General features: G+C 33.4%; 1 protein-coding gene across 16 annotated transcripts in view; it reads left to right on the top strand.

Moving 5' to 3' along the window:
* LOC123315648 overlaps positions 1-26421 on the top strand; it is a 129889-nt gene that overhangs the window by 44290 nt on the left and 59178 nt on the right. For 8 of the 16 annotated variants that reach the window (XM_044901427.1, XM_044901425.1, XM_044901432.1 and 5 more), the window contains 3 exons: positions 20544-20642; positions 22556-25465; positions 25971-26120. In XM_044901427.1, the coding sequence (XP_044757362.1) occupies positions 20544-20642; positions 22556-25465; positions 25971-26120 (3159 nt within the window). Of the gene's footprint in view, positions 1-4344; positions 4521-10501; positions 10659-17903; positions 18073-18183; positions 18359-20543; positions 20643-22555; positions 25466-25970; positions 26121-26421 lie in introns of those variants that run through there. The other 8 variants (XM_044901433.1, XM_044901438.1, XM_044901436.1 and 5 more) reach the window with 8 other exon arrangements.

Genomic DNA, 26421 nt, shown 5'->3' on the forward strand with positions numbered 1-26421 from the left:
AGAGGATTTTGAAGATAAGATGGTAGAAAGAAAAAAAAGTTCTATGATGTATGCACTTTCAGCGGTGGGGAAAGCGTCAGCAGGTTCTCAAAGATGTAAAAAAATCGTCAGGTGTACATTCTCGAGCGTGTCAGATTGAGATACTGTATATGCCCTACATGTCTCTGATAATAAATTCATGGTAATATGACAGTTTGTGTGGTGGGGCTGGCCGTACGGAAGAGTTGAAAATGGTAAAAAAAATTTTTTGGAGCGTGTCAGATTTTTTGAGGATATGTTAATTGGACCCAAAGGAAACTATTTTTCCAGGAACTGACGATTCGCACGTGACACAAGCTTACAGCGGTCCTTTGAAAATGCAAAAAAAATCGTTACTTGTACATACTCGAGCGTGTCAGATTTTCATACAGATGGTTGATCTCGGTGTTGCAGACGTGTTGACCCATTAATCTGACATTACTCGGGGGGCTTTTCTTAATCTGATAAATTTTTTTGAAATATCTCCCTTCCTGTACCTCTAATCTTTTCTGTATTCATCATGAAAGTTGTAGATAATAAAATTCTATACAACTTCAATACTCAATTTCACATACTCTTAACCGTTTACGAGTTAAAGGGCGATAAGTGCGAGGAGCTTAGCTACACATGCGAAAGGCCAAGGTCAAAATTATAACTCAGTCTAATGTATATTCATCGCCATATATCTTAAAAACGTTCAAACGTAGGAAAAAATTGCTTCGGACAAAATTTGTGAAAAATGTTATGCTCTACAACTTCCAAAATAAATGCTAAAACAATTTGAAGGAGATAATTAAAAAAACCATTTTTGTGACATTTATGGCTAATTTTTACTGTTTCGGCTCGCTGAAACCTTAAGATTATATTTTTTCCGTTTTTCTTGAGTCATTAGCTTCAAAATAACAAAAAATATCTCCGCGCTCGTTAATGTACAAGTGGCGTTTTTTTTTGCAAGTTTGGCGCCATCCCACATATTTTCGTCCCGCTTGAATTGACAGATTAAGAGAATATATTCTTTTTCAACATGTCATTAACCACATGTATCTTTATCTGACAATCTGACACGCTCGAGTATGTACAATGATCGTTTTTTCTTACTATTCTGTCCTAAACAATTTCCCATGTACAGATCTAGTTTTTGGTAGAGGTACTCTACAGGGTTCAAGGTATCCCCCTTTGATTTCCCTCTTGGGCTCCCCAACTATAGCGATATCTTCTCAACGAAGCTGCCAAACGTCGGCATTCAAATGATATGGGAATTAATTCATCAAGTCAGCCTGGATTCGGTGATGATTGATGATTATTTTGAATTATTTACAATGTTAAAATGAGTTAGGTATACGTCAGCGCAGACTTTTTTATAGAAGTTTTCAGTCTACAAAATTGTAATAGATAATTTTCCTGCATCTCAAGATACTGAATCTATCATAAAACTTTGAAACAAACGGGTTCATTCACGACTTGTTTGCCATAAATGATGTTTTTCTCGCTTCTCTCCATTATAACAAGATGAATTCCTTATCGATTAGGTAAATTCTCCACACTAGTGTTTTTCAACGTTGTTCATGATACGATCTAGATAGTGGGTAAAAAAATTTCGCTTTTTTTTCATTTCACCTCGTATTTGTGCGAATCGACATTTTCCTCATCATTTTTTGAATTTATTAAACTTTTTTCTTGGTGACCGTTAATGGAAAGAGTTGTATTTGCATCAACTACACTACACTACAAAGGACAAGGTTAAAAAAAAAAATTGTTCCTTAGTAGTGCCAGAATTGTATCATGGTTAAAACTTTTTATTAGTCATAACGGACTAAGGTATATCAAAGAATCATCTCATGCCTCCATTCATTGTTTACTTTTGGAAATTCATTTCCTCTGATCTGACAAAATTTCTGTTTTATCTTATTTATTGTGAACTTGGTTTCATTGACTTCTGCTGATTTTCATTCGAACGCTTGATTGTGATTGAGGGTTTGGCTAGATTGATGACCTGATGTCTTCTCGACTGAAATCAAGCGTGAAATTTATTTCTAGCTAATGTGTAATGCAAGTTACCATCCCACATTCAATCCAATGAATATTTCAAATTCATTTAACGCCCCAGAAGATACTCATAAGATTGAAATTAGTCAATACCACAATACCAATATCTGTATATCGAAAGGGTGGGTGAGTTCCAAAAAAATTTGACTCTAAACACATTCACAACATAGAATACTTGTTTCTTGTTTCTCTAGAATGAAAAGCTTCTATAATATTTTGCCCGTTCATGAGAAAAAAATCCTGATTGGAGAATTGACAATAATTTTTGAAACATGAGAGAAGCCGTCTGGAAAATCACACATCAAAGAAGCCGCCAGACGTCCAATAAAACCATCATCTGGTGACGTTTAAAGAGAATGCCGACAAGTTTGATGAACATAAAAAACTAGGTATAGGGGATCGCAGGAAGTGACATGCCAACTGGAAACCTTATATATTTTTTTAATTATTATTTGTATTTCTCTATTTTTCGTGTAAAATTACCTTCATTGGTTACTATTTATACAAGGTGTTCCTGATTCGGAGATACAAACGAAAAGAGGAGATTTCTTGAGTAATTTTAAGAAAAAAAGTCTCATGAACATGGGACCGCAAAAAATTCTTTTTCAAGATACAGGGCGTTGAAGTTTTTTTTTTCAAGTTTTTCTCTTATAGTATCTACACTTCACCAACAGAAATTTGGCATAAATATTATGATTGATAGTTCGCACCATGTGACAAGCCAATTTGAATAGGAAATCTACGGGGTGATTTTCTTTCTGGAACACTGTCCCCCTGTTTTCAAACAGAACTTTTTTTTGGTGAGGCACTGTTAAATTGAAAACAGTAAAAAGAAGGTCTATTGTTATACTAAACTTTATGGCCTCTTGTTGTTTTGTAGTATCTGCTTCCGCTTTCGATAAAAAATTTTTGAACGATTCTCTCGAAATCCTCAGAAAAATCTGAATTGTTTCAGTTAGTGAGCTGTGGTGAATAAATTCATTGTTAGTTAGTCTTGACACATCAAATTAAACTCGGTATCTATTTCTAATAATGAATGCCACAAGATGATAACCTTTAGTATCCTCCCTAATTCATTATTCAATGAAATTGATAGTATCGGTCAAGGAACAAAACCAAAGAATATTATTTCTTCAGCCACATTTCGGCTTCTTTATTGGGCCTTCTCCAGGCTAAAATAGAGAACTCATATTATAACAATACACTATACAAATTTATTCATTTAGCGTATGGCGATATTATACATGGTATGTCTTATAAGCATCATAAAAACACGAAATTAAAACTAAAAACATCAAGAACACACAGCAACAATTGTGAGAACATATAGAAAAAATGACAAAAGCAAAGCGTTTTCAAGTAACAAGTCCATAATATACAAATAAAACAATGATATGAACAATAAACAAATACTAAAATCAGCAATTCACAAACTTACCATCGAAATACAAGAAAATTAAAAAATGAATCCTTCCGTTAAAGAAAATCGTCGATAACGTAAACGAAAACGATCCCATATTCATGTGGCTTTTTTTGCTTGAAATTACTGAAGGAATCTCCCCTCTTCGTTTGTACCTCCAATTTAGGAACAGCCTGTATGTTTTGTTCATTTTACTGTCAGAAAAATATCGCGGATCGGCAAGTACAACCGATTAAAATTATCGATGACCCATTTACGCCTTTTCGTTTGGCTTGGGGGCCACTTTAGTGCAGGGCCTATTTTTGTCAGTCAGAATAAGAAAAAATCAGTTTTTCAAACATATCTAGACAATCTAGAGAATGGTTTGTTTTTGTGTTTCTGTCGGCTGTTCTAACAAAAAAGTAATTATTATGTTGCCAAACTTCAATTCGCATGTGATCATCGTGCCTGCTATACATTATGAAGAGCTGTTTCAATTTGTTTATCACGTCTAGAGAAAGGAGACCATACAATTTTCAATAGCTAAGTGAGGTTGATAGGGGGCGGGAGTTTCACAAAGCGGTAGATTTATGACAATTATACAATTAAAATCATAAAATCGATTAATTAATCAGAGAAACCTACGAAACGCAAGTATGCTACATTGATTCCACGCTATTTTCTGCAATTTTTTTCATTAAGCGATCGAGTTAGGTAATACATATTCAAATTGAATATAAAATAAATCAATCAACCAGTTCTCATTGAACCAACTATACTATCCCAGCATCATGTCCTTTCCACAAACAGGGAACAGAGCTCTGACACGATGAAGGAAATACATCCAGTTCCGAGTGTACCCTTCTGCGGTACAATTCGCGTCCGATTTTCAATGGAATTCTGATTACGTAATCAGGCATGATGAATTGCTCTTCTACTATTGTTTACTACGATTGGGAGAGTTCGTTTATCTACATTCATTGTTGAAATTTAGGAGTGGACATCTTCCGGTCCCCTGACCAAGTTCCAGAGGTGGCTTCATGAGATTTTAAGACAGGTATTTTCCAACCCATCGATATTGGATGCAAACAAACGTGACAAATTTTATCATCTTTTGATAACATATGTCAAATGTCAATTTCATTGTGTCCTCATGTCAATTATGTTATAATTGCAATAGGGAAATTTGATGATCAAGTACGTTTTCGAATAATATGAAGGGTGTTCCTGAATTGGAGATACAAACGAACAGAGGAGATTCCTTGAGTACTTTTAAGAAAGAAGTCTCATAAACGTGGGACCACCAACGATTCGTTTTCGAGATACAGGGTATTAAAGTTAGAAATTTTTACAAACATCTACACTTTATGAATGATAGTTTACACCATGGGACATGCCAATTTGGATAGCGATTTGCTATCCAAATTGGCATGTCCCATGCCATGCACGACATTTTTCTGGAGCACTGTCCCCTATTTTCCTCCAGAATTTTCTTTTTTGGTGAGCCATAGTTAATTTGAAAGAATATGAAATGAAGCTTTGTTGTTAAACTTGTAGTTTTGTCTTATTTGGATGCCGATTTCGAAAAAAAAATTTTGAACGATTTTCTCGAAATTCTCAGAAAAATTCGAATAGTCCTAAAAATCCAATTAGTATATAAGCTGTGATGAATTTCATTGTTAGTTTTGAAACATCAAGTTAAACTTTGTATTTTCAATATTGAATATGGGTTTTCCCAACTTGTTTTCATACCCATCCAAAAATTCAAACTTTAGCATATAGTATCTCGAAAACGTGATGATATGTTCACGGGATTTTGTTTCTTAAAATTACTTAAAGCATCTCCCCTCTTCGTTTTTACCACCAATTCAGAAACACCCTATATATGAAATTTCAGAATGTTTTCAATATCAAAATACGTATTTGATCTCTGTTGTACTGCCTCAAAAAATCAGGGGTCTCTCAGACATTCAGGAGAACAGGGAAATGCTCTTGCCTAAAGTATTTTCATTCTTTTTTGGATAGTTGAAAAGAAGTCGTATACAGAGCATAGATTAATAAAACAGGAGATAGAGCATCTCGACAAAAACGCGTACACGAAATACTGCCATAAATGTGAATTTGGATATCTTGGGTGGGGGAACTGGACAGGGGCGGATTCAGAACTAGTCACACTGTGAATATTTCAGGTAGTCAGCAATAATTTTATATCGAATGGAAATATGTTTCAATGCAAAGATTTCGAGTATTTTTCTTATGACAACTAATCAGAGGGATGTAGAACTAATATGTAATACCAAAACAACTTATGTAAAAAAGAATTTATTTTGAATACAATGTTACCATACACAAATAGTCAATATGACCCTAACCTACAAACAGATTATTTGAAATTTTATTCACTAAGCATAAACTGAAAACCAAAAATTACTTTCATAAAAAAAATTCCCTTTAGAATGGTTAATTCTCAAATCAATAGAAGTGGAAGCAGCTGAAGTTTATGGAATTTGTATAATGAGAATCTAAAAGAGTTTGTTCATTGAAGAAATCCCCAAGTCTTCCGTACAGATTTTGCAGAATGAAACAGTAATGTAATACTGTAAACATGAACCAATGATTGTGAAATAGGAAATTATTTCTTATTGTATACAGTAACTCATAAAAGAATCCCTCAATTCTAGATGAAGCATCAATATTTTTTTTACGGGCAGTTTTAAATTGAATTAAGTTATATTGCATATAAACTAAAGAGCAGTGTTTTTCAGCAACTCAAATACCTAGTTCAACAACCTGCTTCCCCTTTAAAATTTTTATACCACCTCGAAAGTGCTTTTTGGTGTTGAAGTGCATAATAATCAAGAGTTATTTTACGAAACTGTAAGCTCTAACTCAATAATAATGTAACTTTTAAGCAAAGCTTTCCAAGCTTTCATCTTGAATTTTTCTTTCCAATGAATTAGGAACTGCTTGTAGGGCAGCAACTTTTTTCTTGAAGTACAGACGACTCACTCGTAATCTTAAATCGGTTTTTTGACGTCAATTAGCTGTTTTTTAATTTCTGTTCTCCGCTTGTCTCCTGCAACAATTTTTCAACTGAAGTTTTACTTCGAAATATGAGGTATCCTGATAACAGACATTTTCATTTAATAAATCATAAAAATAATGGGAATATTCGAGCTCTAATTGAATGGTCATTATTGTAATCATAATTACAGTAGTAGCATAATTTTTACATTGAAATACATTTTAGAAATAAAGGAAACTTTTTTGATTTTCACAAAAAGTTCCAAACATGACCTCAGCTCATTTTTATGGATTTTCATTCCTAAGACGAGTTCTATTTGCCATAGCAATTTATAAGGAATTTTGTATACCTCCCTGGGTAGGTATGTACCTCACTTGTTTTATCCTTGAACTACAAGAAGCTTTCATTTCTGCAAATCCTGAACTGGCATTCGTGTTTCTTGATATTGTTCCCATTTTCCTTCCATTTTCCTCAAAAACTCCAGTACTGATAACAGGTTTGGCACAGTATTGGCTATAATTACAACATTATTGAAGCAATTAAAATCTCGTTATACTGTTCATCTCGAAACCAGGAAGAATGTTTATACTAAAAAGCATTATATAATAAGAAAAAATCTACTATAAATTTCAAGTTCAGAAGTAGTCAGAAATCACTTGCAAAATTCCAAAGAAAGTGATAATCAGACAATGAAGCGAGTTAAATAAGTGGTAAACTACCTATCTTACCTCACTCGGGATGGATTCTTTTTTCAAATTTACGGTAAAAGTCGATTACTACATAAATTACAAGAGAAGTGTAAATTGTTTTCAAGACCCAGTGAAACTCTCCAATGCTGTCGTCTGGTTTCATTTCTGGGAAATCTAAAATTGAAATCAATTATTTGATTGTATAAACTCAACATTTCAATGTAGGTGCAAATCATTAGATGGGATTCAAACTTAATTCGACCCTGGCGTGCCTTAACTCCCTCCCCTGATTTCATAAAGTCGTGAACTCAAACAAGAATAAAATATCGAAAACTTACCAGAATAAATAAATCGCTTTCCTCTTTCGTGTATAAATTGCACTTTTATTTCAAACACACGTTTTTACGGCACATCGCTGCTTATTTTCCAAAATATTACGACGTGAATGATTGAAATAATATTTTGACAATTACAAATACACACGCCGTCTTAGAAATTTTAGAAGCGATCTGGAGGGGAAAACAAGCGAAAATTCATTTCATTGGTGGTTTTTTGGAGTGGGAATAATTTGAAAAATGAACAGTCTGGAAAATAGCTTATGATCCATCTATTTAATCTATGATACAGAGTTATGTTTTTGATATCTGATTGTTGTTGATTTTCGCTTCTGCATATTTTTGAGATCCTCAAATACAATTGCTATGAATTTTATCAAATAAATATTTATGTCATTCCAATAATGTTTCGGGGATTATTTCTGAACTCAAAATAAATCTACAATCTACTGAAGCTGGGTGAATCATTTTCGAATGAGATTCGATTAAGATTGCTCTTTCTTCAATAGTCTTGGAGAAAATTCTTGGATGATGGATCTTAGTACATCACATTAAAATTGTGGAAATTGGGGGAGTGGTAGACTTTCTAATTCGATTTCAAAGGTTCGGTTCTCCATTGAAAATAATCAACGGTAATGGAAATAAAACAAGACAACTTTAAGCTTGTGGGTCCTATCGATCGACAGTCAACATTGAGGATTACTCGATGAAAAAACATATCATAAAAATTCTTGGAGTTGGAATTGTCTACATAACTCTGAAAAATACTTCTTGAGACACGGTTTTTTTAGAGGTCATTTGCGACTTAAGAACAAGGCTGATTGATTAATCATTCAAGTGACTACTTCATATTTATAGACCTAGGGAAACCGATTAAATTCTGAGATCATCCTTTCATTTCTAATCGAAATAGTGGAAGGTGATCATCTGAAGAATAAAATATACCACGAGCGTCTGTTAAAACTTAGGCAGTTCTTATAAAATCTTCTTGCACTCAAACGCAAAAATCGAACACATTTGTTTCAAAAAGTGATTCTACCGGTGGATTCTCCAATGTGGCTCACCTATGTATCTTTTTATTATTGGAAATAAAAAAACGAAATTTGGAGAATGTGTATTATAGTTCAATTTACATTTATGACATATTTACTTGCTTTTTCGTAGTTCCGGTTTGACCGGAAATGTCCCCAACTTTCGATTTGAAAGCCAACTAGCCACCCCCTTTGCATTTGAAAAAATCAATTAATCTGGAATAATTTATATTTGCGACTTTTAAATCATTCTGAAATTAAGTGTGAAGTTATAAGCCTCAAAATCGTAGTTTTTTCATGTAACTCGATCGATTTACACGATCCATGGCATTATTCTAGAATGAAAAATAAAAATTGAAATAAAAATGATCTTATTTGCCTAATATTGACAAGTGAGGTGTTGTTTCATTTAGAATATCATTCTCGATCTAAATAATGGTAATTTTTCCCTTTCTCAAGTCTAGTTCCAAACTGAAATTTGACAACCACAGGGTGAGTCTATAACTAATACAAATATTTTAACAGTAGATTTTTGTGGTAAAAAGAAACACTTTTTTTCTATACCATTTTTTTCGATTCAGCCGTGATTAAAAGATATAGCCATTTCAAGAGGGGTCTACACCGTTTCAGTGGTCAGTTCAAAAAGAGAAAATGAATATCTTACGTCAGAAACCACTAATTTATATGGGGTTTTCATTATAATTCAGTTCAATCAGTTGGTCACATCGGAAAGTCAGAAATCATTTTAGTCGTGAAATGGAAAAAAAATATAAAAATTTTTTCTTTGGGGAACAAATATTCATTCATGTTATTAACTTTCCGAGATGCAATTATCTCTTCTATGAATTTATACATGAACAAATTTCTCGAAAAGTTTCGCCATTGGCTACAATTCGTGTCCTGTTGAAATTTAAAAAGACGCTGGTTAAATGCTGCCATCTTGTCGACGAAAGTGGAAACTATTGTAATATTCGTAACTTCTATTTATCGTCCAAGTGTTCCGGCAACACCCCAAATTCTGGTAGTCTTTTGCCCCTTTTCGCTTTATATGGATGGCGAGAAAGTCCCGTGGTATAAACTCCTCTTAAGTTTTTTTTAGCTGTGCTACTCCTGCATGAACAAAATTACCTTCAGATATTTCAAACAGAGTTGTATTTCAGCTAAAGTACCCAATTTTTCAAATTTCATAGATACTTTTTAATATTTGAACGTCAAATTACTCGAATACAGCAAATTCTACGAGAATGAAGAGTACTTGCATTTTACAAAACGTTCAAATATTCATTAGATAGCGTTCAACTTAGTTTCAATAGTTGGATTCTTTGATTTTTTGTTATTTTTATGCTACGTTATGGTCATAATGAGAAAACTGAAAGTCGTGGGTGATGTCTTGTGTTCGAAAAACCCTCATCAAATAAATGAAAAACTATATTCCGGAATTCAGTTCATTCGATAAATCCGTTTGTGGTTTTTCAACAGACTGTGTCTTGTAATCCGAGCTGATTCGAAAACAGTGGTAAGGGAAAAAAGTGTTTCTTTCGACCTGAAGAATGTATTGTTGAAATATTTGTACTAGTCAAAGACTCACTCTGTATGAATCGTCTAGACAAAAAATGTGTGTGCTTTGTAGCTTTTGTAAAATTTTTCCACGCAACCAGCCTTGAGAAAAAGGAAACATTAACTCCGATATTGTTGTAGTATAACATCATCAAAGTGTCCATATTCCCGAAAGAAGAGTTTTATTTGATTAAGATTGTTGATAAAATCAAACATATCAACCCACTTGAGATCATCACGTAGATTCCAAAATTCCGTTCTTCCAAATCCCCATCATGCGGGCATTCATTCGAAACCTATTATGACATAACCTTATAATTGCTATACGATAATCCAGTCACCACTAGGCCGACCATGTACGTGACACTCCCCTGGATTCATCCGGTATACCGGAAGAGTGGGACCGGTGATCCGCTTTGATCAGCGGATACTGCACCACATTTGCATCACACCGGCTCAGCCTGGATCAGTTTAAGTGGTGCACGAAGTGATCTGTCAATTAGTGCGCTCCGTGTCGAACATTCCGCAGATATTGACGTTGAGTAAACATCTCGAAAGGTCAGTTATAAATTAATTACGGTGTGCCTATGTAAATTTCAATCTAATACCGATGCAAGAAAGATGATATCATGTGTTTATTGGAGTTTCAACATTCTTGTGTAGCCGTTAACAAACAACTGATATTTCCATGTTATGAGTTCTTTTCTTCTCCTCAGTTTCAAAAACAAGACGATTTGATGAAAATATACCAAAAATAATATAAATTAGTATTATTCGAAACAAATATAAATACAACTAAAATTATACTGGGTGAGTCTTTGTCTCGTACAAATATTTCAACAGTAAATTCTTCAGGACAAAAGAAACACTTTATTCTCTCACCATTTTTTCCGAATCGGATCAGTTTAAAAGATACAGGCTGTTGAAAAACCATAAATAAAAATTATTTTTCGTTGTATCTCACAAACGGTTTTATCGAAAGAAATGAATTTCGGGTTAGATATAGCTTTTCAATTATTTGATTAATCTTTTTCGAACACAAGATGTCACCCACGTTCTCCAGTTTTCACATTGTGACCATTATGCACGATAAAAATAACAAAAATTCAAAGAATGCAACTCTTGAAACCAAGTTGGACGCTATCTAATGAATATTTGAGCGTTTTGTAAAATGAAAGTATTCTTCATATTTTCTCCTATAATGCACCGTTTTCGATGTTCAAAAATAAAAAATATCCGTGATATTTGGAAAATTAGGACTTTGGCTTAATACAACACAGATGTGTCATGTCACAGTTTTAGCTGGTTATTCTGGTAATTTTATTTAGTTCTATCTTTTTATCAGGGCCGAATCAGAAAAAATGATATACAAAAAAAGTGTTTCTCTTGACCTCAAGAATCTACTGTTGAAATATTTGTAAAAGTATTTGAATTTACGAAGATTGAGTTTATGTTTGAGTTAGAGACAACCTGTTTGTCTCTGTTTTGAGTTATTCAAATGCTGCATAGATTTCGATTATTTCTAGAGTAAAGAATATACATTTCTAACTATGTATTTGAAATGAAAATCATTAAAAAGAATACACCTAATTTTCCGTCTGAGCGACTCGTGTGAACGATTCTTTCAATTCAGAGGTAGACGCTCGTTCACCATTTCATGTTAACACATTTATTGGAAATGAGAAAAATCTCAAACAGAGATGAGTGGATGAGCTGAATTCATACGTGAAAGAATATTATATTAAATACTTATATGGTAATGGAAATTTAAAATTTCATGATCCAGCATCATCAATTTCGGTGATGTGATTCTTCTTTCATTCTAATTTTAAATTTTGGCTTCTCAAAATAAATTTTCAGTAACGATTGATTTGATTCAATTACCTCGAAATATTTTCGATAAAATTCATCGTTCAGTTACAATTTCACCTCAGAATAATGCCTTATTTATCAAAGAACTTTAATTTTTCATAACACAATGCAAAAATGCATCAAAATTCGTGGATAACGCTATGAACATTCACATGCTCTGATGATTCAACATCGCAGTGGTCCTAGAAATATTTCCATTTGGCAGATTTCAATGACCTACTCGGTTTTGAAAACAGAAGGATCACGAAACTTAAAGAAATGGAGAAAACAATTATTAGAATGACTGTAAATTGCGAAATTTATGATATTTGTCACCATGGCAAAGAATACATCAAATTCCACTGCGATGTAACAATCGTTGATCATTGAAGATCCTGTATACTCTTTTGAATAATTCTCTTTAATTCGTCGATAGTTTGCTGAAATTATTATTTACATGACTTTCAGAGAAACGCACATCTCGAATAAAAAAAAATTGTATAGCATCCTTCATTTTTGCTCTTTTATTCGTAAAATAGAAGACTGTCTGTATAAATTCTATTGAAATGTCAATATAATTCTCCGTGAATTTCATTCTTAGGGCGAAAGTCACTATTTAAAATAAAAATAAAGAGGGGAATAACTTCGAACAAAGAACCATGAAAGCCCTTAAATCAAAATTATAGAGGCTGTTTCACCATTCCGAAAATTCGCTTGAATTAGTGGACAAAAAATTCGTTGTCAGGTAGGCTATGGAATATTGAAGGTCGATAATCTGTGTGTTAACGTAATTCTTAGCTTCTGCTGTACTTTTTTGCAGTTAATTTGTCAAATTAGCATTCTGAATTATTGTATTAAAATTATTAGAAAATTATAAAGATGGTTTTTACCGACGCTTGCGTGCAAAAAGCATTTATTTTTTAATCCTACTTCAGAAATGGGAATAAAATAGTATGCGATTCTATTGATAAATGTTTCAGCGACAGGATCTATGTGGTATCCCAATGTTGGTGTAGATTTTCATTACTCCGAAAGTGACAGTAATGTTTCTCGAACGAATTTTTTTTTCTGATTTTCTGATTTGGAGCAGCCAGCAAACCAGAAAATGTTTTTATTTAGACATCACTTCATTCTCATAAAATGTTTGGGTGCGCCATCAATCAGAGGCGAATTGTGGGATTTATTGATTTATTGGACTTCAGCAGCACAAGTGTTTGGAGCAAAAAGGAGGACATCTCCATCAACTTATTCAATTATAGGCAACTCTGAAACATGAAACTCATTATAATGAAAATCTTGTGATTTAGTGTGTTTGGTTGAGTTCATCACGTTTTGGTTCCATCAATGCAATATTCATAGAGAATAAAATATATACCTCGATTCGTTCAAGATTTATGTCATTGGCGTGTGAAAACTTCGATCAGAAATTTTACTTTGGTAAATCAAAAAATTCTTCCAATTGCCTCAGATTGCTCGAATTATTTTAATCTACAATGAACTAAATGCTAAACACATTACAAGAGGAGCATAATGGAACCTTTTCTTTTCATTTTGGAAATAATTGAGGAAAGAATTGAGTTCATTTACAGATCTTCAACCTTCAAATTTCTACTCAGAATTTTTTTAAACGCTCGTTCTTTAGTATAGTAGGTATATATTAATGCTCTCTTTAGACATTCTCTCAGTACATTCTGAAAATATGCTAGTTTTTTTCCCGAGTACATCAAACTGATAACTTTTGAATTTGACGTGTATGTCATGGAAATATAAAAAAAATTCTCGAATATATCTAATTCACAATTTGAAATAATGATGGAATTTACATGCATTTCAATGGTATTATTTCTACCAAGTATGAATTATTCCCATTTGTAACAGGACATCATTAAGCAACAAATATATATGTAATATGTTTGACCGGATATGGACACTTATTTTCATAGCATGGAGGTTTATACAGAGTATAATTATTATTGGCATTTTGCGACTGAACAATTTCGCGACTGGAATTTTCTTATCATTCCCTCCAGAAAGATTTTCCATATAATTAATTCGTAATTTAGTAAATGCACCCAAATGGAAACATTATAGTTGATAAACCGTTTAAATTGATACATCTCCCCAGCTTTCATCGGTAATTTTCAGAATGCCTGATACATGTTTTATTCGATCGCATATTTCAAGTGCAATAAATTATGTTTCGAGCGATAAAATGAGTTCTCCTTGTTTCGAATAAGAATTTATGAAATAATCACCACTGCAATCATCATAAATAGTCTAATCCTATGAATGAAGAAGTGGGCGCAATTTCACATATTTGCGAAATATTCTTACTCTACCTATTTGAATTCGCTCGTTTTGAATTCGAATACTCGTTTATTGATTGAAATATGAGATCTTTTGGTCCTTATATAAATTATTTTATCCTTGAAGTATGCTTTGAGGTATTATTGGACTGTCTTTGTTATATTTTTCAATATAATATTCATGATATTTTCAAATCTTATGTATTGAAATCTCTTGAACATTCTGTCTACAACACCATAAAAATAATTTAAATTTGCGAAAGTTTCGACGCCTACTGCGATGATACAACGATTTATAAAGACCCTGAATCTAGATTAAAATGATATGGTTTTCTCTCTTTTTCCTTTCTTATCGAGCAAAATGATTTTGATCATTCTTTTTTCATCACTATTTCCATTAATTGAAATTTTCCACCTCAGAGTCTAATTACTTCAGCATCAACAACCTCAATTGTTAAATCTAAACAATATTCCTTTCGACGTTGATTGAATTGAAAGGAATCCATTTTTTAAATACGAAATACAAATTTATTTCCATTCAAACTATGTGCCCCCTATGTATTGTGAAAAACAAAGCATGCCGATTTCTTAAAATGGAAGTTTCCTTTGATTGGGCTGTTTTCTTCTTCGTTATCGAGCCAAATGATTCTTCCTTCAGTACTATTTTCATTAATTTAAATTTTCCACTTCAGTCTACCTTCTGCATGAATAGCGATTGCTTTCCCGACAAACGTCAAATATCAAATCTAAACAATCTTCCTTTCGTCGCTGATTGAATAGAAAGGAATCAAGCTTGAATCCATCCACAAATGCGAAATACAAATCTAATTCCTTTCCATGCCCTTTGTGTACTCTGAAAACAATAGTCATGCCAATTTCATAAGCTAAAAGGTTCCTTTGATCGTACTAAGACGTTCTCAATTGTGTTCAGATATTCATGATCCAATAATTATTGTAAGTTCGAAAACGATAAGATATGTACCTTAATTTTCAATTTTGTTTCGGCAACAAATTGGTGAAAGCGCAGTGGAAGATGCTAGTTTAAGACTAGATAATTTTACATAGGTACCGAAAAGTGGTATATCAAAATGTATTTCTTTATTGAAGGTCATCTAGAACCTAATATCACAAACAGTTCAAGAAATGTCCAAATTAGTTATCTGAACCTCGAATTTTATTTTTGCCAAACAATATTTCTTGATATCACTGGAATGTGAATTATACAATTATACATTATTACTTCATAACGTACAAGAATATCTGCGCAGTGAAGCAAATATTTTCTTTAGATTGCTTTATTCACCTAATTTTTTTAATATTATTTCTTATAATTTTTGTACAAAATCAAATGACTGGTTTACATCGCAGATAAGCACGAATTTTGATTCGAAAAATTGGATATTAGATTTGTAAAATTATTTTCTATATTATTTCCTGATCACACGTAGTCTCCATCATTTTTTACAAGAAACCGAAGACAATCAGTCAAAAGTATTTACAGCATCATTCATGTGTCAATTTCCGGTCTTTGATTTAATACCACCACCGTTTATCGATTGGATCTTGAGTAGTTACGTGAAGAAATTATCCTTAATTATATGTAATTCACCATTTGTTTCAAAATACCATTATATGTGATAATTTTGTAGCGCATGAATTGAGTAATGCTAATTACCGCCAGGAGATACTGTGGTATATCTATTACGATTCTGAAAGATTCCTTCTGTTGTGGTGTTGTAAAGGATCAATAATAATAGATAATTACTTTCTTGTACTTCGAAATAACTGCTTTCCATACCTTGAAATTACTAATTATTATTGGGGGACAACAATTATCTATCTCAAAAAATACAATTATTGACAACTGATTTCGTAAGGTACCTCCTCCTGTATTTTCGTGATAATTCAAGAATTTGGAATTGTATCATTTGAATTACGTGAATGTCTGGATATAAGATAATGATATGATATTTTAAGTTAAGGATGTGAGTTTTCTGACTCGTAATATCTTGAATATTTTGGACAATAAAGGAGTTTTGCTTCCTAATTTGAAAACTGGATAATTTCTTCGTATATCACTTTTTCGTATTTTTTTCTCCAAGATTTAAAAATTCGACATACATTAAAGATCGAAATACATTCCTTGAAAAGCTTTTGCTATGGGAGAAACATAAAGTAAAGGGTGAAAGTTGAACGATAAATTTTTATATTCTAAAGTTTTTTATGATATCATATTAAATAACATTAAATTCAAAATAAGTCGATTGAAACCGAGAATTCGAAAATCTTTGTCGGGAATCTATAAATTCAACAAATCCTAACGAATTATCACTATAAAAACTATACTTCCAAAGGCAAATAATTGGAAAAAAATGACCCGGTAGATCAACAAGAGTATGCGTTATAATTATTATTATATTATATTTAAATATTCCGCTTCTACAAAACTTTATGAACGAGGACACTATGAGACCTTTACGAGACGAGACTAGATCCTACGAGACGAGAAAGTCTCGTGACTACATGACTACTACTACTCCCTGATGCCATTCCAGATACTGGAGTAATAGTACGAGAGCTGGCGACGAAAATTGGCAAGTGTTTTGTAATGGCTCATAATTGAATATGAATTAGTTTTGGTGGTGTACTTGAGTCAGCACCCACTCTCAAGGTCGGGTAGAAACATCTGGGTGCGACGCTCTTTGATTTGTATAAAATTACAATATCCGTATTTTGGGTGACTGCTGACTGCCTCTATTCTATTGATATGTGCTCTGACTACTTTATTCTCGAGTAATATATGATATTTGAGCAATAAATGCATTTTCAGTCATTACAAATCTCTTGAAACGACATTGTTAAGGCAGCAACTTATGTGGGGTACTGAACCACCGCGTTTCACTAAAATAAGGTCTGAAAGCTTTCTCAAGTTTTCTGTAGTTGAGCTGTCTAGTTGAGTGACTATTTTCAATCATTACAAAATACTTGTAGAGTATGTTGTAATTTTATATATCTAGGTACATCAAAGCGCGTCGCGGCTAGGTGTTCCACTACTTGACCTTGAGAGTGGGTGCTGACTTATGTACCTACACCCTCAATACTAAATCATATTTAATTATGAGCCATTACAAAACTCTTGCCGATTTCCGTTTCCAGCTCTCTGACTATAACTGGAGTTCATTAAAAATTTGGAAATAGTGGAACTGGCCGTATAGATGTAGACGACATATCGGCGAAAACAGATCCAATGGGGTGTACAATAGATCTTGAGGTAGCAGAGCATCGAAACCCCCTTTAAAATCTAGAATGTAGAATCTCATACGGAAGGACAAATGGATTTGAAGTTCGAGAAAACAGAGAAAATCATAACAATTCTTGAAAGAAATCAACATTTGTGTGACAATGAATTTTTTTTCAATTGTATTGCAACAAAACCTAATCCCCGTATTCTTATTTCCGTCATATTATCTCATTCTGTACGCAAGTAGATATCACATGCATTATTGAAGTAAATTCGATAATGTGCCAAAATTTTCGGTCAAGCTACATCGAGTGGCGAATTTCGAAACCTACTTTCACGTATCCACTGGCCTATTTTTAGGACAGACACATTTTTGCAATAACACAATCGTTCGTAACCGACCGGCCAACGGTCCAACACTGAATCATAAAATCTAATAGAAAGATTAAAATCGCATAGACATTGTCGACCACCAATTCGTGTCACTTTCGATTTCATCATCGTCAATCTACGAAAAGCGAAGAACACGATTCTTCGGTCACACAGGTTCGTTTCGACGCTTCAGATTTGCATGGTGAATATTTATTTTGAAAATATGTCAAGGTGACGATTATATTATGATATCCGTAACTTTGCTGGGTCCCATCGATGTTACTTTTTCGTGTGTGGATCGCAAAATTCTGGTTTAGTGGACATTATTGTGCGATAAGGTGAAGAAGAAATTCTTTCGGCTTTTTGCTTCATCACAAACTGTCTCAGAATCATTTCTTCTATTTTATAATCAGATCCATCTGTGTCTAGTGAAGTGAGTGGAATTTTCCTCACAAAAAAATCGTTTCAAATTGAAAATTGAAGGATAGGTAAGATACCCACTTTGCGATCCATTTTCACCATTTGAAAACAGTGAGTCAATTATCCTCCAAGAGATTACATAAATAAGTATTGAAAATAATTATGAACTCATCCTCATTTGGTCTGAGAATGAACCAGCTTTCAGAAGTTTCAATTGACACGTTAATTTCACAAAATATTGTTCTAAATATAGGGCGACCAAGCCTTACCAATGGATACAATTCATCATCAGAATATTTTACGCACGTCGACTCTGTCGTAAGATTATTCTGCATCATTTCCACTCAAAGAGGGAAATTACAGTTAACAATGGCATCAATGAATGAAATTGTCATTAGGGTATTATTTCATCGGTTGCTTTCGTCTTCAACAATTTCAATGATTATGCACGCCCACTCATGTTCCTTTATTATCCACCCATTAGAGAATTAAGGAAACATTAAATTTGGTGATATACTATATATTATAATTTAATATACTATAATTTACTATATAATATAATTTTAGTTCTTTCATTGAAAAATTTATGCTACAAAAAGAGAATATTGCTTCATGTTTAATTTTCCAATATGAATAGGTTAAAATTTCCTTATAATCCCTTGAGTTTTCTGAGAATTAACTCTTTCAATGAATTAAATGCTCTGCTTTAAGGTACTTTCTTATTTCTATTTTACTGATATTTCTCTTATAAAATACGAATATTCCCTCGAGTGCTCTTTTTCTTTGAATCGTAAATTTATAAATTCTTCTATATCTTTGTGTATTCCAGTATCTACACTGGAAAGTTTTATACAGGGCGAGTCTTTGACTCGTAAAAATATTTTAACAGTAGATTCCTGAGGTCAAAAGACACACTTTTTTCTCTTAACATTTTTTCCGAATCGGCTCGGTTTCAAAGATAGAGGCTATTGAAAAACCATAAAAAAATTGATTTTAGTTCTCACAAACGGTTTGATCGAATGCAATGGAATTCGGATTATAGTTTTTCATTCATTTGATGAATCTTTTTCGAACACAAGATATCAGCCACGTTTTTCAGTTTTCTCATTATGCCCATAACGTACTATAAAAATACTAAAAATTCAAACTATCCAACTCTTGAAACTAAGATGGACGCTACCTTATGAATATTTGAACGTTTTGTAAAATTAAAGTATTCTTAATATTTTCTCATATAATGCGCAGTTTTCCAGTAATTTTATGTTCAAACATTAAAAAGTATCTGTGAAATTTGAAAAATTGGGTACTTTGGCTGAATGCAACTCTGTTCAGAAGATCGACAAATTTGTAGTGTCACAGATTTAGCTAGTTATTCTGGAGGTAATTTTGTATTTCCAGGGCTGACACAGCTCATTATGAAAAATTAGAATGATGGTTCCATCAGGGCCGAATTGGAAAAAATGGTATCGAAAAACTTTTGACCTCAAGAATTTGTAGAAGTCAAAGACTCGCCCTGTATATTTTCGGTGGTGAACATTTATATACCAATTATAATCCCGAAATTCCGAAATTAATGCAACAGACAATAATCAACAGACGGAAAAAATATGCCATTTGAAAAAATGGACTCATTGACATTGAGGTCCATATCGATAAAGCGCAGTGTCTTTCGGACCAAGTGAAGAGTGATTGGAAAAACTGAAAAAGACTTGAAAACCGAGTATTCAATAAAAAAAACATATACTCGTATTTATGTCGAATGATTTTCAAGATATAAAGTACACAAAGCACACAAAGTACACAAAGCACACAAATAAATCATAATAATAATTGGGGTTCATCTGATGAAGTCATGGCAAAATCTTAACATATAATTGGGGTCTTTCGAAATCAGAATTTTATGTAGATTCAGAATATGATTAGATATTCTCATGGTGGTATCTTGTTTAACCCTTTTACACCATCCAGTAAACTCAAAAATAATTTTAGATCTTTTAGAGGTTCCTACCTAAAGTCGATTGCGCGTAAGTTTGAATCATTATCCTAGCCCAAAATATCTAAGAGTGATCGAACGATCGATTAGGTACTGTATTTTATGGTTTTTCTGTGGGTGCTAATAAAATTAATACTCGAATTAATACTTGACACAAAATATTGCTAGCCATTTTTTAATGGAAATTGCTTGTTTTTATTTGTTCACTGGTTGTTGACATTCGTTTCCTATTTTTATTTATTTGTAATTTTTTTTTTCAGGACAAAATAATTTCAAAGAACACATCGAGCCACCTTTATCGCCTGACTCCACTGTTTCTTCTGATGTCTCCTCTTGTTCGACATTGACTGAAGCAGGAGGTAAGCTTTGTAGAAACTCTAGTGAAGTTTTCGTTACTGCTCATAAGTTGCAAGTTTTCCTTAACGATCATGCTTGGTTTGAGAGCTGTCTAGACTAAATATTATTTATGTAGTCTCTGACATGTGATTTTATGTCACCTATACTCATTACCGGTTGTTTATGTTGAACGTTTGAATCGATAGGGGCCCAGGCCTTGAATGAGCTTTTCAAGGAACACCGAGAACAGTGGCGTAGATCACACTGAGGTAATTAGGAAATATCAATTCGGGTCAATGGAAAAGGAACGGTGTTTTGTAATCTATTTTCAGTTCGAAATGGAAATTGTACTTTCATTGAATAGTGCTAAGTGAGGAACCATTCAAAAATTCCCATTTTTATAAGTGCAAGGCTCCACTCAATATTCAGTTAGAAAAAATCCCATGTTCCAATGAACCCCTGAGAGCTGAACAGTATTAAGTCACCAAATATAGTATTAAGTCACAAAATTTCAAATATATTGCTAGAACCAAATAGTATTATGTCTCACAAATAATTCACAATGATTTTAATAAATTAATGTACTGGGCGGTTGACATCGATTTAAGATAGTTTTAAAAATATCATAAGGAAAAAATAACCCATAATTTTCTATTTGCAACACTCATTGATTTGAAAGATATTGTTAAAATCGTCATATTGCTCTCCTGTAAAATGTAAAAAATGTAATTGTTTGGCCCTGAATACTAGATAGGTATGTATGAATACAGGGTGAGTCTTTGATTCGTTCAAATAATTTAAAAGTAAATTTCGAATCGGTCCTGATGAAAATATATAGCCATTTTAAGTTTATATAATGATCTATTCCACCTCTGCAGAAACACAATAACCTTCAGAATAACTAGATAAATTTGTGACACTACACATATGTGGATCTTTCGAACAGAGTTATATTCAGCCAAAGTACCCAATTTTTCAAATTTCACAGCTACTTTATAATTTTTGAACATCAAATTACCCGAAAACGGCGCATCATACGACAAAATATTATGAATACCTACTTTTATTTTACAAAATATTCAAATATTCATTATATATCCTCCAAGTTAGTTTCAAGTATTGAGTTCTTTGAATTTTGGCATTTTTATGATACATAATGAGAAAACTGAAAAACGTGGCCGATATCTTGTGTTCGAAAAAGATTTATCAAATAAATGAAAATCTATATTCCGAAATTCATCTCATTCGATAAAACCCTTTGTGAGATAGAAAAAATAAAAGTGGTTCTATATCTATCTATCAACTTTTGAAATATCTGTACGAGTCAAAGACTCACCCTGTATAGTTATTTGGATATCTGCATTAATAAACATACGGATTTCGTGAGAAATCTTTTCGCCGCTATAAGATTTGCCTCTAGTGCGTTACGCCACTGTCGGAAAATCCCATTCAGGATATCAATGGAAATATAATTTAATTTATTTCGGAGCCATCCTTTATCAGAACTCTCGCATATTTCTAGCATTATTTAATACGAATATTCAATTACAAACTTAATGATCAACCGATTAACTTCACAGTGCTGCTGTTATCGTGAAGTACATGAATACTACATACGTAAATTTAGCGGGTAATACCTCTAACCAAACTCGACGATAGTTCGATAGCGACGTGAATGCAATAGACACTACGTTTGAGACTCGCGAGGTTTTCGTCGATTTCCATAAGGAAATCATGATAAAGTGGTTGATCTAACTGTGTGATGTAATATTTTGTTTGCTTTGGATTGATTACTCTAACTAATTAAGTATTTGATATCGATTCTCGCTTGAAAATTGTGTGGCTGATAATGCAATGTGGAATAATAACAGCAACCTGTCTGGCTATTCGCTTTGTACGGAGTGTCCGCCACATATAACAATATATATTTGAACAGGAAAGGCTCCCTGCTACATATCAACTACCCTCATTTCATCATCTATTCAAAACAGTCTCACAATGGCTGATTGTGCGAACCCGAAAACCAAAAGAAAACGTTCAAAAAATCAAAGAAGACGACAAAGAAAAAACGCAGCTAACGCTCATCATCTACCACATACAGACGAAACCAATTCGAACGAAAACATAGTCAAGGAGGAATACAAAGTGGATTTTCCAGACGCAGGTGCCTCAAAACCAAAATTGAAAATCAAAAGTAAGAGTTTGGACGATGAGGATGACTCTGTCAAAATACAGGAAGTTGAGGAATCTGTGGAAGAAGATAAACATCAGTGTGAAGCAATAGTTTCAGAAGCCGATTCGGACTGGGAAGAGACAACAGAGTTAAGAATTCCTCAGAACCCTGCATCTTTGAGCACTATCGCCATTTCCATAGACGAAGAACCTCTGCAGAGAGTTGGAAATTTTTCTCCTGAAGAAGAGCTCACTTTGAGGAATTTTTTGGAAGGTATCAATCTAATCAACTCACCTGGATGTCAATCATCCGTAAGCACTCTAGATTCAATAAAAATGGAAAAGGCAAGGAAGCGAGATGCTCTCATGAAATATTTCACACCATTAGCAAATAATCCAAGGTTCTTAGATATCATATCTGAAGAAGGAAGTGACTTGAGTGATCGTGAATCCTCTACACTAACTCGTCATTTAAAACAAGGTACTCCAGAATTGGAGAACCTCAACCAAAGTGCTCCTACACAAGTTCCACGTTTTTCCAAAAGAAATAAATTAAAACGCTTGCAGTTAAAGAGAAACGAAGAGAAAGCTGTTTTGGTTTGCACTAAAATGTTAGATTCTCCCTCAATTATAGAGCATATCCATACCCATACATCTGAAAACGTAGAGCCTGAAAAAGTTTATTTGGAGAGCTCCAGCGACAATGCTTCTTCGGAAAACTCATCAGGAACTGGTGTATCGACGCCGTCCGAACAGGAAGAGCAAAGTGATGCAAATATTGTTGTGGAAGGCTCAGAAAAAAATTCAAATCACGTGGAAGAAGAATCACAAGACGGTAAAACAATAAAAACGTTTGAAACCGAAACCGACGTAATAGAAGAAAATGCAGAATTGAAATTCAAATCTCCTGTGATTCAGACCACTATTACAGAAGTAGGTGCGGAAGGGTCGGCAGAATCAAACCAAAAATCAATGCCTATACAAAATTCTTCCGAATATGTTTCTGTGGATACCAACTATAATATCCCCAATGACTATGCTGAGTTAACACCTCCACCTACGCCTGAATTATCCCCAAAGAAGAAGTTATCAACAGACAGCATTGTGGATTTAGATTGGGATGAATGCATGAAAGAAATAGCTTGCGATACAGCTAGAGAGATAACATCGGTTTTGTGTAAATTAGAGCAGGTATCCTCCACAACTTTTATAGTGAATCAAGCAGTAATTCCTTCTCCAGAAAGACCCAAGATTCAATCTTTAACTGTTCAGTCACCATCTCACAGCAGCAGCAGTTCTAGAGAGACTTCACCAAGTACCGTAAGATTGAATCCAATGACTTCTTCTATAGCTGATGTAGCATCTATTTTAACTGACTTAGAAATTGCCAAAGAGGCCTCATCTCTTAAGCAGCCGCTCAGTTTGAGACAAAGTTGTCTAGAGTTTCTATTAACATCCCCACATGGTACCAGATTGATGCGGGAGCTCTCCGAAGTATCTGATAAATTCGAGAAATTGGCTGAAGCAGGTAACGAAACCAAAGAAAAGCTTGAGATTGCTGCTAGCTTGAATCCAATAAATATGCAGGATGACAATAATAGTAATTTGATTTCAGAGGTTACGGAGAAACTGAAGCAAATAATGTCTTCGAAAAAATGGGCAGGACTTCCTTTCTATAATAACCCTAACTTGTTGCTCTATCTCTCGCCTAAACAAAGATCAGAACTTGAGAGGTCAGAAGTGATCATGAATGAACCAGAGATACTTTATGATTTGCATTCGAAATTTTCTGAACGAATGGGTTCGAAAGATGCGAAATGCTCTCAAGATAGGAGGATAGAGATAACATCATTCGAAAAAGAGACAATGCATAAAACTAGCGATACATCTTACTCGATGAGTACATCGAAAACGTTTCCTAGAAATTTCAAGGAGTCGCATTGCAATCCGCGACTTCAAGTATCTAATCTCGATGATTGGTTAGATATTGCCCGAGGAAGTGATAAAATAGAACAACAGGAGCATACTTCGAGTTCAGACAAAAAAACAGAGTTTGAAACTACCGAGAAATCTACCAGTTCAAGACGTCGAACGTCACTTCCAGATGAAATCTACCGACGTCAATTACAGATGATTTTGGAGAAGGAGAAAGAGATAGAGAAAGAACTTGAGAGTCTGCTAGAGGAAAAGAGAAAACTTTTCATAGAAATGAGGAATACGGAGGAAAATTCAACAGGAAATATTAAACATCGTCCAAAATCTTTTCCACAGTCGCCCAGTGAAACATTGAGACAAAAGATGTACGAAGAATACATGAGGCAAGTGGCAGAAAGAGAAGAACGCAAACACCATAAGATGATAAAGATTACTTCAACACCTCCAAATAAGAACCTTGAATCTGATAAACCACAATTTGAAGCGGTTCATTTACCAGGAATTGAAGACGAGTTCATGAAAAGAGTTCAAGAAAAACATGGACCCTTGGAGAAAGTTGAAGAAGAAACGATGCAGAAGGATGAGAATATAGAAGAGAGTGATACTAAAATTTCGCAAGTTCTTCTGATCGATGGAAATTCGGTGAAAGAAGCCACTGATCTGCCAAAACATTTGAAAGAATTTGTGGAAATAACTGCTGATGATACCTCTGGAGAAACAAATCCAGACTCTGCGAACGGTGAGTCAGTGAGAGAAAGTTGACTGTTTTGTGATATTTATGTATTTGCTCTATTTCTTTCACTCAACTAATATTTCCATTTGTTGTCAAGTTGAAAAATATATTTATTCATAAACTAACAGAATTTCAATTAAGTAAATTTTGTGTGTGTGTGTGACGTTATTGTTTCCTTACCATTGAATTAAATGAGAGTTTCAATCGATAATGAGGAATATTAATTTGAAAATCAGAATATCAATCGAAAAAAAATTCTTATGTGAAATATTTTATTCTATACTTTTAGAGTTTTCGATTAATCAGACGAATTTATATTCATCAAATTATGTCTTCTTGATATGTTGGTAATCGAGAGTTCAATTCCCTAAATATGAATTTATGTAGATTTAATCCTTAAAATAACTTTTCTTGATGTGAAGAGTTGTGAATATTCATCCTGTTTTTGTCCTAATCTTTTGTGTATGCTGTTCAGTAAGATTTCTGATTTTGTTTCAATGTTCCATATAAGGTAAACTTTGCAAATGCCGAAATAAATATTGCAAGGACGCAAGAAGAATAAACAGAGTTTTACAGAGAAACAGATACAAGAGAAATATCAGTTTGCTGCATGAAATCGATGCTGAGCTTGACATTGCCAAGGGTTTCCTACTGGGCAAAGGTTTGTGGGATCTCAATGAAAATCAATGGCCAAATTCTTTTCAATGTTTAACAAATATCCTGTTACATTTGTTATTAATCTTCTGAAACAACATTCTGAACTAATGCCAAGAAAATCGTTTATACGTTCATTGAAATTCGCATTGCTTCTATGAATAACTGGCCATTTGTAATAATCCACAGCATCCTGTCATTATATAATACTGTTCGTTTCATTATCAACTCTCAAATGTTTATTAATTCCAACCGTAGGAGGGCAATTTTAAAATGCCAATAAAAATCGAAATAAATGCTCTATTTCA

Source organism: Coccinella septempunctata, chromosome 6 (assembly GCF_907165205.1).
Source record: "Coccinella septempunctata chromosome 6, icCocSept1.1, whole genome shotgun sequence".
NCBI classification, from domain to species: Eukaryota; Metazoa; Arthropoda; class Insecta; order Coleoptera; family Coccinellidae; genus Coccinella; species Coccinella septempunctata.